General features: G+C 53.9%; 1 protein-coding gene across 1 annotated transcript; it reads right to left on the bottom strand.

Annotated features, from left to right (window-relative positions):
- Positions 1-168: 168 nt before the first annotated feature.
- On the bottom strand, positions 169-12,319 carry Lsm11 (LSM11, U7 small nuclear RNA associated). Its single transcript, XM_069993918.1, has 4 exons — positions 11,863-12,319; positions 6,701-6,840; positions 5,518-5,601; positions 169-4,786 (listed from the first exon to the last, which is right to left on the bottom strand). The coding sequence occupies exons 1-4, from the start codon at positions 12,317-12,319 to the stop codon at positions 4,376-4,378; spliced, it is 1,092 nt and encodes a 363-aa protein (XP_069850019.1). The 3' UTR covers positions 169-4,375.
- Between the last annotated feature and the right edge of the window lie 973 nt (positions 12,320-13,292).

Here is a 13,292-nt window from a genome sequence, read left to right as displayed (position 1 = left end):
GCTGTGGCTCAAGTGGTGGAGTGCTAGCCTTGAGTAAAAGCTCAGGGACAGTGTCCAGGCCCTGAGTTCAAGTCCCAGGACTGGCAAAAAAAAAGAAAAAAGAAATACCACAGTCCATTTTACAACCAGGCAGGTTTCTATTTCCTGTGGCGGGGGGGGGGGGGGGGGGACAGACCCCGGCTCATGGCTTATGACCAGAAAACCGCTGGGTGTTTCTTCAGGATCCACCAGCGACTCCCAGCGGGGGATGTGCCGGGCTCTCCCGCTGGCGTTGTGCAGCGTCCTGCCTGGACACCCACCATGCCCAGCCAGCTGGGTGCCGGCTGCTGCGCCAGTGACCCTGGATCCCCTGCCTCCACAATGCACCTGTGGAGAATCGCTTTGCACACGGCCCCCTCCGCTCCTGCCTGGGCCTCTGAGAAGCAAGCGGTGTAGAGGCTTTGTGGACACTACCACAGATAGGCTAAGCTTGAGCTGTATTTAGGGAGCAGGCGAATCACTCCCCTGTACAAATGGCAGGCGATCCTGCGGATGAGCCTGCTTCGCTGGGCACCTGGGCCGCACCGCCAGGCCTCTGTGCTCCAGCGTTGTTCTGTAGAGGGCTCCCCGGCCCTTTGTGCGGGTGGCCTGGGATCTCCTACCTCTCCCGCCCTCCCAGATGGCGTTCCAGGCCCGGCCTGAGCTTCCATTTCTGAAGAAGGCCTTGAGGCGCAGCTGGGAGCGCCTTCGGGTCCGCCCACCACCCAGCCTTCCCACCCAGGACAGGCTGCTTCCGAAAATCACATTTCCATCCTAGACCTCGGGGACCCTCCTGGGATGGCGGTGCGAGTCCTTGGGGTCTTCTGTGCGCTGAGCACAGATAAACCCAGCCACGGAAGCAGCAGCTCACGTCAGCCGAGCAGGGACGGGACGGGGGTGTGCGTGGCCGGCCGTGGGCCTGCACGCCACCCTGAGCGCTCAGACAGCAGCCCCTGCCTCCAGCCTCTGCTCACAAAAGCCTACTTCGGCTGGTCCTGCTTGCCCCCGGGATTTCCATCACACACTGAGCCAAAGAACCCAAGGCTGGGCTGGGAAGGTGGCTCAGTGGTAGAGTGCTTGCCTTGCATGCATGAGGCCCTGGGTTCGATTCCTCAGCACCACACATAAGCAGAAAAAGCCGGAAATGGTACTGTGGCTCAAGTGGTAGAGTGCTAGCCTTGAGCTGAAGAGCTGAGGGACAACCTCCAGGCCCAGAGTTCAGGCCCCATGACTGACCAAAAACAAAAAACAAAAAAAAAACACCAAAAACCCAAGGCTGAGCTGCTGAGAGCGAAGGGCTGAGAGCTGGCGTGGCTGGCAACATTCTCATCTGACAAAGCCAGGTTCTTCCAGGGCCGCCATGTTCCTGTGCCTAGAGGTGATGCTGAAGAACCCAAGCTGCATGCTCAGAGCAAGTCCTATTCACAGCTTCCCCGGCCTGAGGCCCTGGATGCCTCCACTCATCTGCAGCTGCTCCTCCGGGAAGGGGGCCCCCAAATCTCTACTATCCCTCCCCCCTTCCCTCCCTTCTCCCCAAGAAATCTCCAGCTACTTCCACTGCGGCTTGCCGTTCATTTACTCATTCATTTGTTTCTCTATTGTTGACCTAATTCTCAGCCACTGCAGCCAACAATCAAAAAATGTTTTTCTGTGCAACAATATATTATTAGGACCTGTATTCTCATTCTTTTTGAAAATTTTCTCCAATAACAAAAGGCAATAATTTTTTAAGTTTTACTTCTCTGAAATAATTATCATTCTTCTTTAGAAAAAAAAAAAAAGAACATTTACTAGATGGTATTCATTCCAGGATCATTATGCAAACCAAACAAGGAAGCAAACCAAACAAGGAAATGGGGGGCATAAGACAGATCACATACAGCCTAAAAATAATTTTTGTGGCCAGAATTGTCACATTAGAGAGAGAATTGCCAACTGATCCCTGAAGGAGAACAGAGTATGTGAAAGTTGTATGTAAACCTGAATATGGCACGGGTGTAAAATCAGTCAGGCCAGAGTTCACCAGGCACTGGCTTGAATGGAAATTCACTGAATTCCTGATTGCACAGGTCTGTATTATTGGGAGAATTCAGCATCTGTTACAGCTTCTGGCTGAGGGACAACTGGACAGACATAAGGACAGACACAAAGGGAGACTGGTAAAGGGATGTAGGCACTGCCTGACTATCAAACAACTATTCGTCTGAGAACTGAGATTTTCGGGGCACACCAGACAGAAGAGACTTAAGACTGGCAGATTCCCAAGCTAATTTGCCAACCTGGGCTTGTAGCCTAGAACCCCTTCAACTGTAGTGCATTGGCGCGTGCTCGCTCTCTTTCTCTCTCTCTCCAGTAGACTTTGAAATTAATCTTAAATAAAAAAAACAAGTAAACAGAAAACAAAATGAACTCAACAAATTCCCCCATAGGGATAATGCCATTGTACTCGCCCTTTGGTGCTATCGTATAAACCCGTGGAAAAGTTCAAGGCAGTTCCTTCTGGTACGTACTAGAAAAAGGTGGGGATTAGGAGATAGAGGGATCAGCGAAAAAATGTCACTCTCCTCTTATTGAAGATTTGTTTTTTCTGGGAACTTGCACAGTCCCTTTAGAGGAAGAAATCGATATGGAATATTGATCCTGAAGTTTCCACCAGTTTCTGATGATAGTTACACGGCAATGAGACGCCCAGGGACATGCCTGTCCGAATAGCACCAGCCCTGTTCGTGAGACAGATTCACATAGAGCTATGAAATCGAGTAGTAAACGGTACTCGTGGCACTTAAATATGTCTAGGCTGCACGATGCCTTCCGAGAGTTCTGTGACAGGCCACTGTGAGGTAGGCGTATCACGGGGGAACAGAGGCACAGAGGGGTTCATCTGCTCAACCTCCACCGGCTGATGAGCCAGAGTCCCAGGTCCCGAAACCTGGCTCACCCCGCTTCTCAGAGGCCTATCCACGTCACCCCACCCATGCAGCAGGAGAAAGTTTTCAGATGTTTTGGTCATATATATTTCTTATTCTCCCTTTGAAAATAAGGTATGGAAAACAAACAGAAAGGAACAAAAACAAGTCACCAATGCTGCCTAACAGTCTGTGTCACGACGCAGCCGATGCTATATGAGAGCCGTCTAAGAGGATTCAAGTAGGAGTGTGCGGGTTCCAGGCTGTGGGCGAAGCGGCCATTCCGGCCCCCCAGTCCACTTGCTAAGAAACCACTTTGGCCTGACCCAAGGGACATAGAACGACCACCCGTTTCCTGGTGAAGCCATTCTGAGAAAGACACAGGTCAGGCCTGCCACGGGGACTCCCCGCCGTGGGATGTACACATCATGGAGTTCCACAGGACTCCTAAGACATGACGCTCACAGGACGGTTCACGCCACACACGGAGGGTTCGCACCACAGATCCATGCACTAGCACCATGCCACACAAGCCAGAGAGGACAAGGAGCCGCCCCGCAGCGCGGGCCAGGCCCACCCGTCCGCGTCCAGCAGAGGACACCTCGGGAGAGGGAGAGACGGGCCAGGTCCCGCCTTCCTGCCAACCAGAGCAGGCCGCTGCTCTCTTTTCCCCCCAGGGAAGTTGGCAACTTTCCTATACTTTAGTCACAGGGAGGTTCCAAGACAAATTCCATTTCCTCAGCAAGACAGAACACTATAGAGCAAACTCCAAGGTGATGCAGGCCCCAGGGCACAGCAGCTACATTATTATCGCATGCATGCATGCAGGTACTGGGGCTTGAACTCAGAACCTTGTGCTCTTGCTTAGGTTTTTTTTGTTGTTGTTTGCTTAAGGCTGGTGCGCTACCATTTGAGCCACACCTCCAGTGCTGCCTTTTTTTTGGTGGTTAATTGGGTTTGTCTCCCTTGGCTGGCTTTGAACTATGATCCTCAGATCTCAGCCTCCTGAGTAGCTAGGATGACAGGCGTGAGCGACCAGCGCTAGAGCTTTTTTACTCTTGGAATCAAATTCAGGGTACTTCTGCAAGCTAGTGCTTTCGGAAATACAATGATTCCTATTGAGACTTTTTTTTCCTGTAGTCTCAGAGAAATAAATTCCACACAAATGGAAGAACTTATTTTGGCTGGAGAGTCTGAAGCAGCCAGGGACACCCAATTTGATACAGGGACCTAGCAATTGTTTTTGCCTTGGAACTGACTCCACTGCGCATGCTCCCAGGGCCTGGCCTCGCTCGAGCTCCTCTTCCAGAGGCCCGAGCCTGCTCTGTCCTCTGCACGTGCAGGACCAGAGGGGAACATTCAGGTTTCATCGGGGTACTAGGATGTGGTAGAGGAGAGACACATGCACTTTATCTCTAACACCCAAAGCTCAGGCAGAGGCTGAGCTGTGGTCACTGTGCGAGGTGAACGAGCAGGACGTTCTCGCCCCGAATGAAGATCTGATTGATGTGTCGGGTGAACACCTGCTGGTAATCCACCTTGGGCTTTCGCTTTTTCTTCCGGGACTGGCCCCGGGACAGGGTGGTGGCCCTGGAGACCGTACCTCCGGCACTGGACCCTTCGGTCCGGGTAGTCCTCGCTGACAGCTCCGACCTCGACTCCTCCCTCCCAGAAGCCTGCAGGGAGGAAGGGACGGAGCGTGACCGCCTGCGGGCGCTCCGGTCGGTGTCTCCTCGGCCCCACACCGACGCCACCTTCCAGGTGGACGTCTGTGAGTGCCTAGACAGCGTGGAGTCTTCCACCGCAGACTTGGAATCAGCGTCCTTCTTGGAGGAATCCTGGAGCTTCAGCCGGTCAAACAGCTGGGAGGAAAGTGAGAAAGCATCAGCCTTCTCATTCACCCCTCTTTCAACACCCCCTACCCCCCAAAAGAAGACCGGAATCCTCCACAAGCCTGTATTACCACCTCTGAAAAGTCAGCAATGGCTTGTGTATTTCTAGCCCAAACTCAGGAATCCGTCAGCACCATGCCAAGGGAAAAGGCACCCGCTTGTTTCTGTGGTGTAGAACTGGAAGACGTTCAGAGCCTTCTAAGAGGTAATCTGGCCAGGTGCCAGTGGCTCACACCTGTAATCCTAGCTACTCAGGAGGCTGAGATCTGAGGTTGGAGGTTCAAAGCCAACCTGGGCAGGAAAGTCTGTGAGACTCTTATTTTCAATTAACCAGCAAAAAGCTGGAAGTAGAGCTGTGGCTCAAGTGGTAGAGCACTAGCCTTGAGCACAAAGCCAGGTGAGAGAGCTCAAAGTCCGAGTTCAGGCCACAGTACTGGCACCACACACACACACACACACACACACACACACACACACACACACACACACACAAACACACACACACAAAGATTATCTTGCACGAATTTGCAGGTGAAGATTCACACATGCATTTGAGATCAACTGGACACAGACGGAGACCAGTGAAGGGCCTTTGCGGGCACACTGGCGTAACAGGGCCGGGCCAGCCTGGGCAGTAGCTCAGTGACCCCTGACCTTGCAAGGTGGAAAGTGCACCCAGGAGGGCAGGGGACACTGCTTACCCTCGTGAGAGTCAGCGAAGAATCCCGCTCGTATGCCCTGCCCAGAGCAGGTTTGCGGTAGGTCTCATCCACATCTGTAAGTGCCTAGAGGAAGAGCCCAAAGGGGGAAAAAAGAAGAATTGAAAACATTATTGTAATAGCATTTGTAATACCCAGCAGAACTAACCATAAAGATAACTCAGCTCTTGGGCAGGAGAAAAACGGTGAAGGAAAGGATGGTTGGGAGAAAATAAATGTACTAAATAGATAGGATAATTATTCTTCAAGGCTCAGTGTTTTCCCCTTAGTAAAATTAATACACAACAAGCAGTTCTCTAAATGAATGACAGGAAAGTAAAACCGACTCAATTGCGTGTGGGAGGGAAACCCCAGGGAAGAGGCGGGTGTACGGGAGAGAGTGAATGAAGGTGAATATGGTTGAAGTGGTTCATTTTCACGTATGAAAATACAATAATGCAGCCTGATGAAATTGGTTTTTAAGAATGAAGACTGAAACCAGGCGCCGGTGGCTCACGCCTGTAATCCTACTCAGAAGGCCGAGATCTGAGGGTCATGGTTCAGAGCCAGCCGTGAGACTCTTATCTCCAATAATACGCCAGAAAAACCAGAAGAGGCGCTGTGGCTCAAGTGGTAGAGCGCTTGCCTTGAGCTGAAGAGCTGAAGGACAGTGCCCAGGCCCAGGGTTCAAGCTCCATGATGAACAAAAAAAAAAAAAAAAAAAATGAAGACAGAGGTAAGGGAGGGAGGGAGTTTGACTGGCTACAGAATAAGATATATGGAAATGCCACAATGAATTAATGTGTGCTAATAAACAACATGTATTTGTAGAAAGGGCTGTTTCTCAATCTTGGCACAGGTGACATCTGGACTGCGTAATTTTTGCGTTACTGGACATTGCCCTTTACCTGGGGAGGCCAGCAGCCCTGCCTCCCAGATGTGACAGAAGAGAAACCCTCAGACATTGCCAGATGTTTGTTGGAGGGGGCGGGGCAGAGCAAGACTGCACTGGCTGATTGATGTCTGCTCTAAGAAAGCCCGGAAGTAGTAACTTATTGGTGTTCTTGCCCAAGACTGCATACAAATTCCGGTTCTTCTGAGAAGCTACTCTACAGGTTTTCATGAATAAAAATGGCTCAGGCGCTTTCACCGTACAGAAGCCGAAATATCAAGCGAGGTTAGTTACCATATTCCAGAACTTGTCGAAGGCCACGAGGAAGCCAGTGCAGACGCCCCGGAGCCCCTTGAAAGTGCGGATGTGAACGTTGACCTTCACCCCCTCCCGGATGCAGCGGTGGAGCTCACCCAGGGGGCTGCCCTCGTGCACTGCAACGAGAAGACGCCAGAACACCGTGAATGTCCGCCCAAACGCCCGCAGGCAGCGCTGGAGACGCAGGAGCAACACCCCGATGGTGGAGAACCTGCGCCGTCTTCACGGTCCCCCACCTGCACCCCACCACGGGGGAATGTGCCTTTAAACCTTCTGCAGGCAAAAATATCACACGCAGTGTATGCGTAACAGAACAGCTAGCTTCCTGTGTGGGCCTTAAACCAACTTTAATCACCGTAATTCTCATGCGCCACAGACTGAACGGGAGCATCCCCGGGTGGCCTTCCCCTCGGCCACACCCACCGGCTACTTCAGCCCAGTTTGCAGTTGCTGGGTCAACAAGCAGCAGCCTCTCTGCACAGGGAGGAGAAGGGCCAGGGACTCCAATGCAGATTCTGAAGTGCACCTGCTGAGCACCAGGCTCCCGAGGATGCTTTAAAGCATCTTGTGCAAAGAGCAGCAAGACAACTTCTAGTAAGAGCCAGGGCCAGACCGCCAGCCTTCACTGGGAGAGCCACTTTCCCTCAGTGCTTGCCAGCAGTGCTGGAATCTTCCCTCATCTCCTGTTAACGGTCCCTCTCCCAACAGAGATCCTTCCGGAAGAACCGGACACAGCCACAGACATAACCTGATTTTCGCTCTCCAATTTGCTCTGGAGACTTTGTCATAAATAACAAATCTTTGGCTGCCTGGGCATGGGTGACTTGCGTCTGTAATCCTAGCTACTCAGGAGGTAGAGAGCTGAGGAAAATCCCAAGTCTTTCTCTTCAATTAGCCAGCAAAAGAAAAGTTGGAAGCAGAGGTGTTGCTCAATGGGGCTAGGCCAACCTTGGAGCAAAAAACCCCCGAACATCTAAAGTAGAGACTCCATACCAGTGCATGCATACACACACACACACACACACACACACACACACACACACACACACACACACACACACACACACACACACACACACACACACACACACATCTGTCTCCGGGTAAGTAAGCTTGTTATTCTTGACTTCCATATCCCTCCTTCATGAGCTGGTGCGGACACAACTCATGGAAGAGAATGCCCTTGGAGGAAGAGGAATGGGCAGATGAGAAGTAGGAGTTTATGTCAGATGGGGAAATGGCAGGAAGGCAGAGTGGGAGGAAAATGGCAGGAACAGTGGACTTAGGAAGGAACAGGAGGTTCCTTGGTCTGACCACTCCATTTAACTCTCTTCTAGCCATCTTCCAAAGTCCTTTGATAGATAACTACGTGTCCATATTCCTGCATATCTGTTATAGGCTATGCTAAACAAAGAGCTGGAAACAACTTATAGGTCATTACAACTAGAACAGAACGTCAGTGAGTGACTACACATCCAGCTTCCTCATTCATAAAGTAAGGTTGGAATAGTTTGGTTCTAAGTTAAGCTCAGGGATAAGCTGCTATAATCCTCTCACAGGAACCGATGACAATGTTTTGAATCACTCCTTTTGCCTGTACATTACACTGCTGCCTGCCTCTCAGACACATGTTTCTACAGAGTAGACCAACCATTCTCTTTCCAACTATGGGGACGGGGGGGGGGGGAGGGGGAGGTAAGGGCATTACTATATTCCTCCCCTTACACCCGTAAAATGGAGAACAGGGCCAAACAGGTAGTATCTTAACAACAGCTCCTTAAATAAATGGCAAGCTAAATCATTTCAACTCTCACGTCTGTCATTTTTCTCTTGATCTTTTTTTTTTTGCTTCCAAAGATTGAACCAAGTGCAATTCAAGTGAGTATTTCTTGCCTGGAGGGATCAAAATACAAACTCTAGTATGGGTTACTACACAAGTGGTAGAGAGCCCGCCTAATGAGCTCAAGGCCATGAGTTCAAATCCCAGTACAGCCAAAATAATAACCTATAACAATAATAGCAATTATAACAATAATTGTTATTGTAATAACAATAACAATAGTGTACTAGTACCATCCATAAGTGTCAAGGTATCGAGGGGAAAATGAGGTTCCCACTCAAAATGAGCACATGAACTCCTCCGGCCACCTTGGTTACCTCAGTGACCTCGGTGACCTCGGTGACAGGCTCCAGTGGCAGAGAGCCACGTTTCTAAACCACAGTGACAAAAAGCCTTGTCCCTGTCCTTGCAGAAAGCCGTTCTTCCAGACCCCGGCCTCGGCTGTTCCCAGGCCACGCGGACCAAATCCAGGTCAGCGCCATCTCCTCTCCCTTTCTCCGAGGTCTAACAATAGCTGCTCGGGAGGGAAGAGCGCTCCGGGCCTTTCTTCTTCCACAGCCCAAGTCAGTCCTGAGCCCGGTCAGACAGCTGGCTCGCTCTCTGCGAGTCCCTGGGTCCCCTTCACACATCCACGGCCGTCACCACTGCCAGCGTCACCACCATCGCCAGGATTCTCCAAGGAGCGGGGCCCTCTGGTAAGTTTAACTTCACCCTCATCCCTGACATGGCGCCATCCGAGTGGAAATGGTGGCTGAGCCTAGTGCACCTCCCTTGGCACCAGCAGCTCCAGGCTGCAAGGCCGAGGCCCCAGCACCCAGCAGCTGGCAGGTGCACGGCGTGGAGACCCTTAGCTCTCAGTGGCACTGCCCCTCGGCAGCCAGGCCCAGGAGCTTTGGAACATCTGGAAAACTCTTAACTTGGCCATCAGAGATTTGCAGCCCAGGCTCTTCCCAGCCTTCACTTGAGCCACAGATTCACACCTGTGGCTTTTAGGTGGTTAACTGAAGGTAAGAGTCTCACAGACTTTCCTACCCTGGCTGGCTTTGAACCCAAATCCTCAAATCTCAGCCTCCTGAGAAACTAGGATTTTAGGTGTGAGTCGGTGATACCTGGTTTTTTGTTTTTGCTTTTGTCAGTCCTGGGGCTGAACTCTGGGCCTGGGCGCTGTCCCTCGGCTCTTCAGCTCCAGGCGAGCGCTCGACCACTTGAGCCAAACAGTGCTTCCAGCTTTTTGGTGGTTAATTGGAGGTAAGAGTCTAATGGAGGGGCTGGAAAAGTGGCTCAGTGGTAGAGCACTTGCCTTGGGGCTCTGGGTTCGATTCCTCAGTACCACATACACAGAAAAAAAAAAGTGTCTCATGGACTTTCTTGCGCAGGCTGGCTTTGAACGGCGATCCTTAGATCTCAGCCTCCTGAGTAGCTAGATGACAAAGCGTGAACCACCAGCACCTGGCTCTGGCTTTCTTTTTAAGCTCTTTTTAAGCTCTCTCTCTCTCTCTCTCTCTCTCTCTCTCTCTCTCTCTCTCTCTCTCTCTCTGTCTCCTTCCTTCTTTCTTTTTCTTTTCTGTGCTGGGGTTTGGTCCTGGCGCCCTGAGCTGTCTGGGCACGCTGTCTACCGATTGAGCTACACCTCCAGCCATTCCCCGCTTTCTGAAGGTCACCAACGCTCTGTAATGTCAACTCACCTCAGTCATGGAGCCCTCAACTTGTTTCCTCTGCCACAAGCAACATGCCCAGTGACAAGGGCACATGGAAAGTCTGTGACCAACACAATAAAGCCACGGTCGCCCACCCACAAAGTAACTGATAAAAATATCAGACTCGGAGTGCATTTCAACAACCGCATTAGGATAAAGACATATAGGCAACATGGGCCCTCCCTTCCCCGCCCATGCTCTTATTTTAGGAACATTCACACTTTGTGTTTCTGCAGGGCAAGCAAGCGGGCCCTTGCCTGGGCAGTGGTGCCCCAGGACAGTAAATCACCCGGCCAACAGAGGCACCCACACCTGCCCAGGGCTTTTCAGGATCTCTCTCTTAATAAATACATTGTAAAAATGAAATAAAATAACCTCTTGCTCCGTGCACCCTCCCGCTGGAAAGGGAGTCATCTGACAATGTAACAAGGTAATGACCAGGCTATAGATTCTTTGTAAGCTAAGTAGGTCACTGCCATCGCCGGGCAGATGTTAGGACTGTTGCTATCTATGACAGAAGATAGAAGCCTGGGCTGCTTGGCTTTTCTTTTCTTTTTTAGATAAAATTCCATTTATACAAGACCTGCCTCACCCATCAGAACCTCCGCCGTTTTCAGCTTTACTCCAAGTCTATTAAGAAGCTCTAAGAATCTCCCTCGAGCCATTCACAACCTTCAGATCTTAAAATAACCCGCATTTAGGGTAACAGGGAGCGTGACAGACACGGTCCTCCGCAGCCCCTGGGTGCCTGAGACCCGGCCCGCGCCGGTGCCACCTCGCGCCCGCTCCATTCCAACACTAGTGAGTTAGTTAATTCTGGGGACCCAGTCCCTGCAGCCGGCTTGGGGAACCCCAGAGACCCACCTATATCACACACACACGCACCCTCCTCCCCACCCAGCCGGGGTTATGAGAGGATGTCTCGCTCTGCCTCAAAGAACCGAATCCTCAAAATCCCGTTACCCAGACCCTCCCCGCCTCCCACGTCCTCCCCGCTGACACCCAACTTCTCCTGCCCCCCCCTCCCCGCCCCAGACACCTCATCCATCACCTCCGCTTCCAAATCCTACCATCTCTCCAGACCCCGCCCCTCCTGCAGACCCTCTGCAGGGCGCACAGGCCCCTCTCTGCGGATCTACCCGTCCCCCCACCCCCCGCAGGGCTCCTGCGTGCCAGCAAAACCCAGCCACTCGGGGCCTTCCGCCAGGTGGCCGAGCACCCCTGCAGTGCTCCTCTCCCCGATCCGCGCCCCCCTCCCCAGTCCGCGCCCCCCTTCCCGCTCTGCGCACCCCCCGATCCGCGCCCCCCTCCCCAGTCCGCGCCCCCCTTCCCGCTCTGCGCACCCCCCGATCCGCGCCCCCTCCCCAGTCCGCGTCCCCCTTCCCGCTCCGGGCACCCCCCGATCCGCGCCCCCTCCCCAGTCCGCGTCCCCCTTCCCGCTCCGGGCACCCCCCGATCCGCGCCCCCCTCCCCAGTCCGCGCCCCCCTTCCCGCTCCGGGCACCCCCCGATCCGCGCCCCCTCCCCAGTCCGCGCCCCCCTTCCCGCTCCGGGCACCCCCCCGCTCCGCGCCCCGCAGCCCCCCGCCCGCGCCCCACTCACAGGGCATCCGCGTGAGCACGTTGCGCGGCGCCTTCCGGCCCCGGCCCGGCCCCGGCCGGCGCGCCCCGGCCGCCTCCTCCCCGCCCTCCTTCACCACCATCAGGCGGCGGAGGCGCTGGATGCGCTCGGGGTCCGGGGCGGGGGCGGCGGGGCGGCGGCGGGCCCGGGGCCCCGCGGCGGCGGCGGCGGCGGGGACGGGCGCGGCGGGGTCCCCCGAGCCCGCGCCCCGCGCCCGCGCCCCGCGCCCGCCCGCCCGCACCCCGGTCCTCAGGAAGCTCTCGTACTCCGCCACGTTGTTGAAGCAGGGCGCGTTGGGGTAGGGGATGGGCGGCAGGGAGGGCGCGTAGAGGGCCAGCAGCGGGTCGAAGCTGTCCGAGCTGACATCCAGCCGCGGGCTCGGCGGGTTCGCGGGGCTCCCCGCCAGCGCCGACCTCGCCCCCCACTCGCGCTCCTCCATGTTTGAAAGGCCCGCAAGCCGAGGCCGATGGGAGGAAGGCGCGGGGCCGCCAGAGGGCGGCACTGCGCAGCCGCGGCACCGGGCCGCACGGCGCAGGCGCGGCCGCCAGAGGGCAGCAGGGGTCCGCGCGGGGACCCGGACGGTGTGGGCGTGGCCACGATGGGCGTGTGGGGGCGTGGCCTGAGACTGCTACCTGCCCCTTCTGGCTCCGCCCCCAATCCCACTGACAGGTGCGCGCGCCGCTGATGCTGAGACTCTAACACTGACGATGAGGCTGGCCTTTAACATCCTCTACTCCCTAAAACTGCAACCGATGCCTAAGCTTGAGCTGCAGGGTAGGGGCCGGAAGAGGACGACGGAAGAGGTCAGGGAGGGCAAACCTACCTAGGCCCAAGTTATTTGGCCTCTCTGGGCTCTGACTGCCCCGTCTGAAGTACGATCCACTTCGTGGAGCTGTACAGAGCTACCGCACGCAGAACATTCGGTAACCTTCTGTTTGCCAGTACTGTCTAAGTGTGTAGTGGAACCATTCAAGGCTGGGAGATCCAAGTCCCCATTTCCTTTATGTGTGCGTGGAGGAAATCTGTACTAAGACCCGACGATTTTCAGTAGCAAAGGAAATTCGTTTTATCACTATTTCCTGAACATTGTTGAACATCTAGAAGAAACCAGGACTCCCAAGAACGAACCCATACCGCTTGCTACCTAATAGCCTCCTCGATGCAGTGAAACTGCTTTTCTACTAAAGCGAGTCTCCTCTAGACATTACCACCTCCTCTAGAACTGCTTCTAGTCCCCTGCAGGCTCACTGCTCCCACTCTGACTCTCAGTGGTTGCTGGTGTGTAGATTCTAGTTCCTCTCTAGAGTGTCTTCCAAAGCAAGATGAAGATCGATACACATCTGTGAAATGCATATCGGAAAAGATACAAACCACCACAGATTAAAAACTATCTCACTCCCCCCTCCCCCCAC

This window comes from Dipodomys merriami, unplaced genomic scaffold (assembly GCF_024711535.1).
Source record: "Dipodomys merriami isolate MVZ:Mamm:240054 unplaced genomic scaffold, mDipMer1.0.p SCAF_44, whole genome shotgun sequence".
NCBI lineage: Eukaryota > Metazoa > Chordata > Mammalia > Rodentia > Heteromyidae > Dipodomys > Dipodomys merriami.
This window is presented reverse-complemented; position numbering and strand designations above follow the sequence as displayed.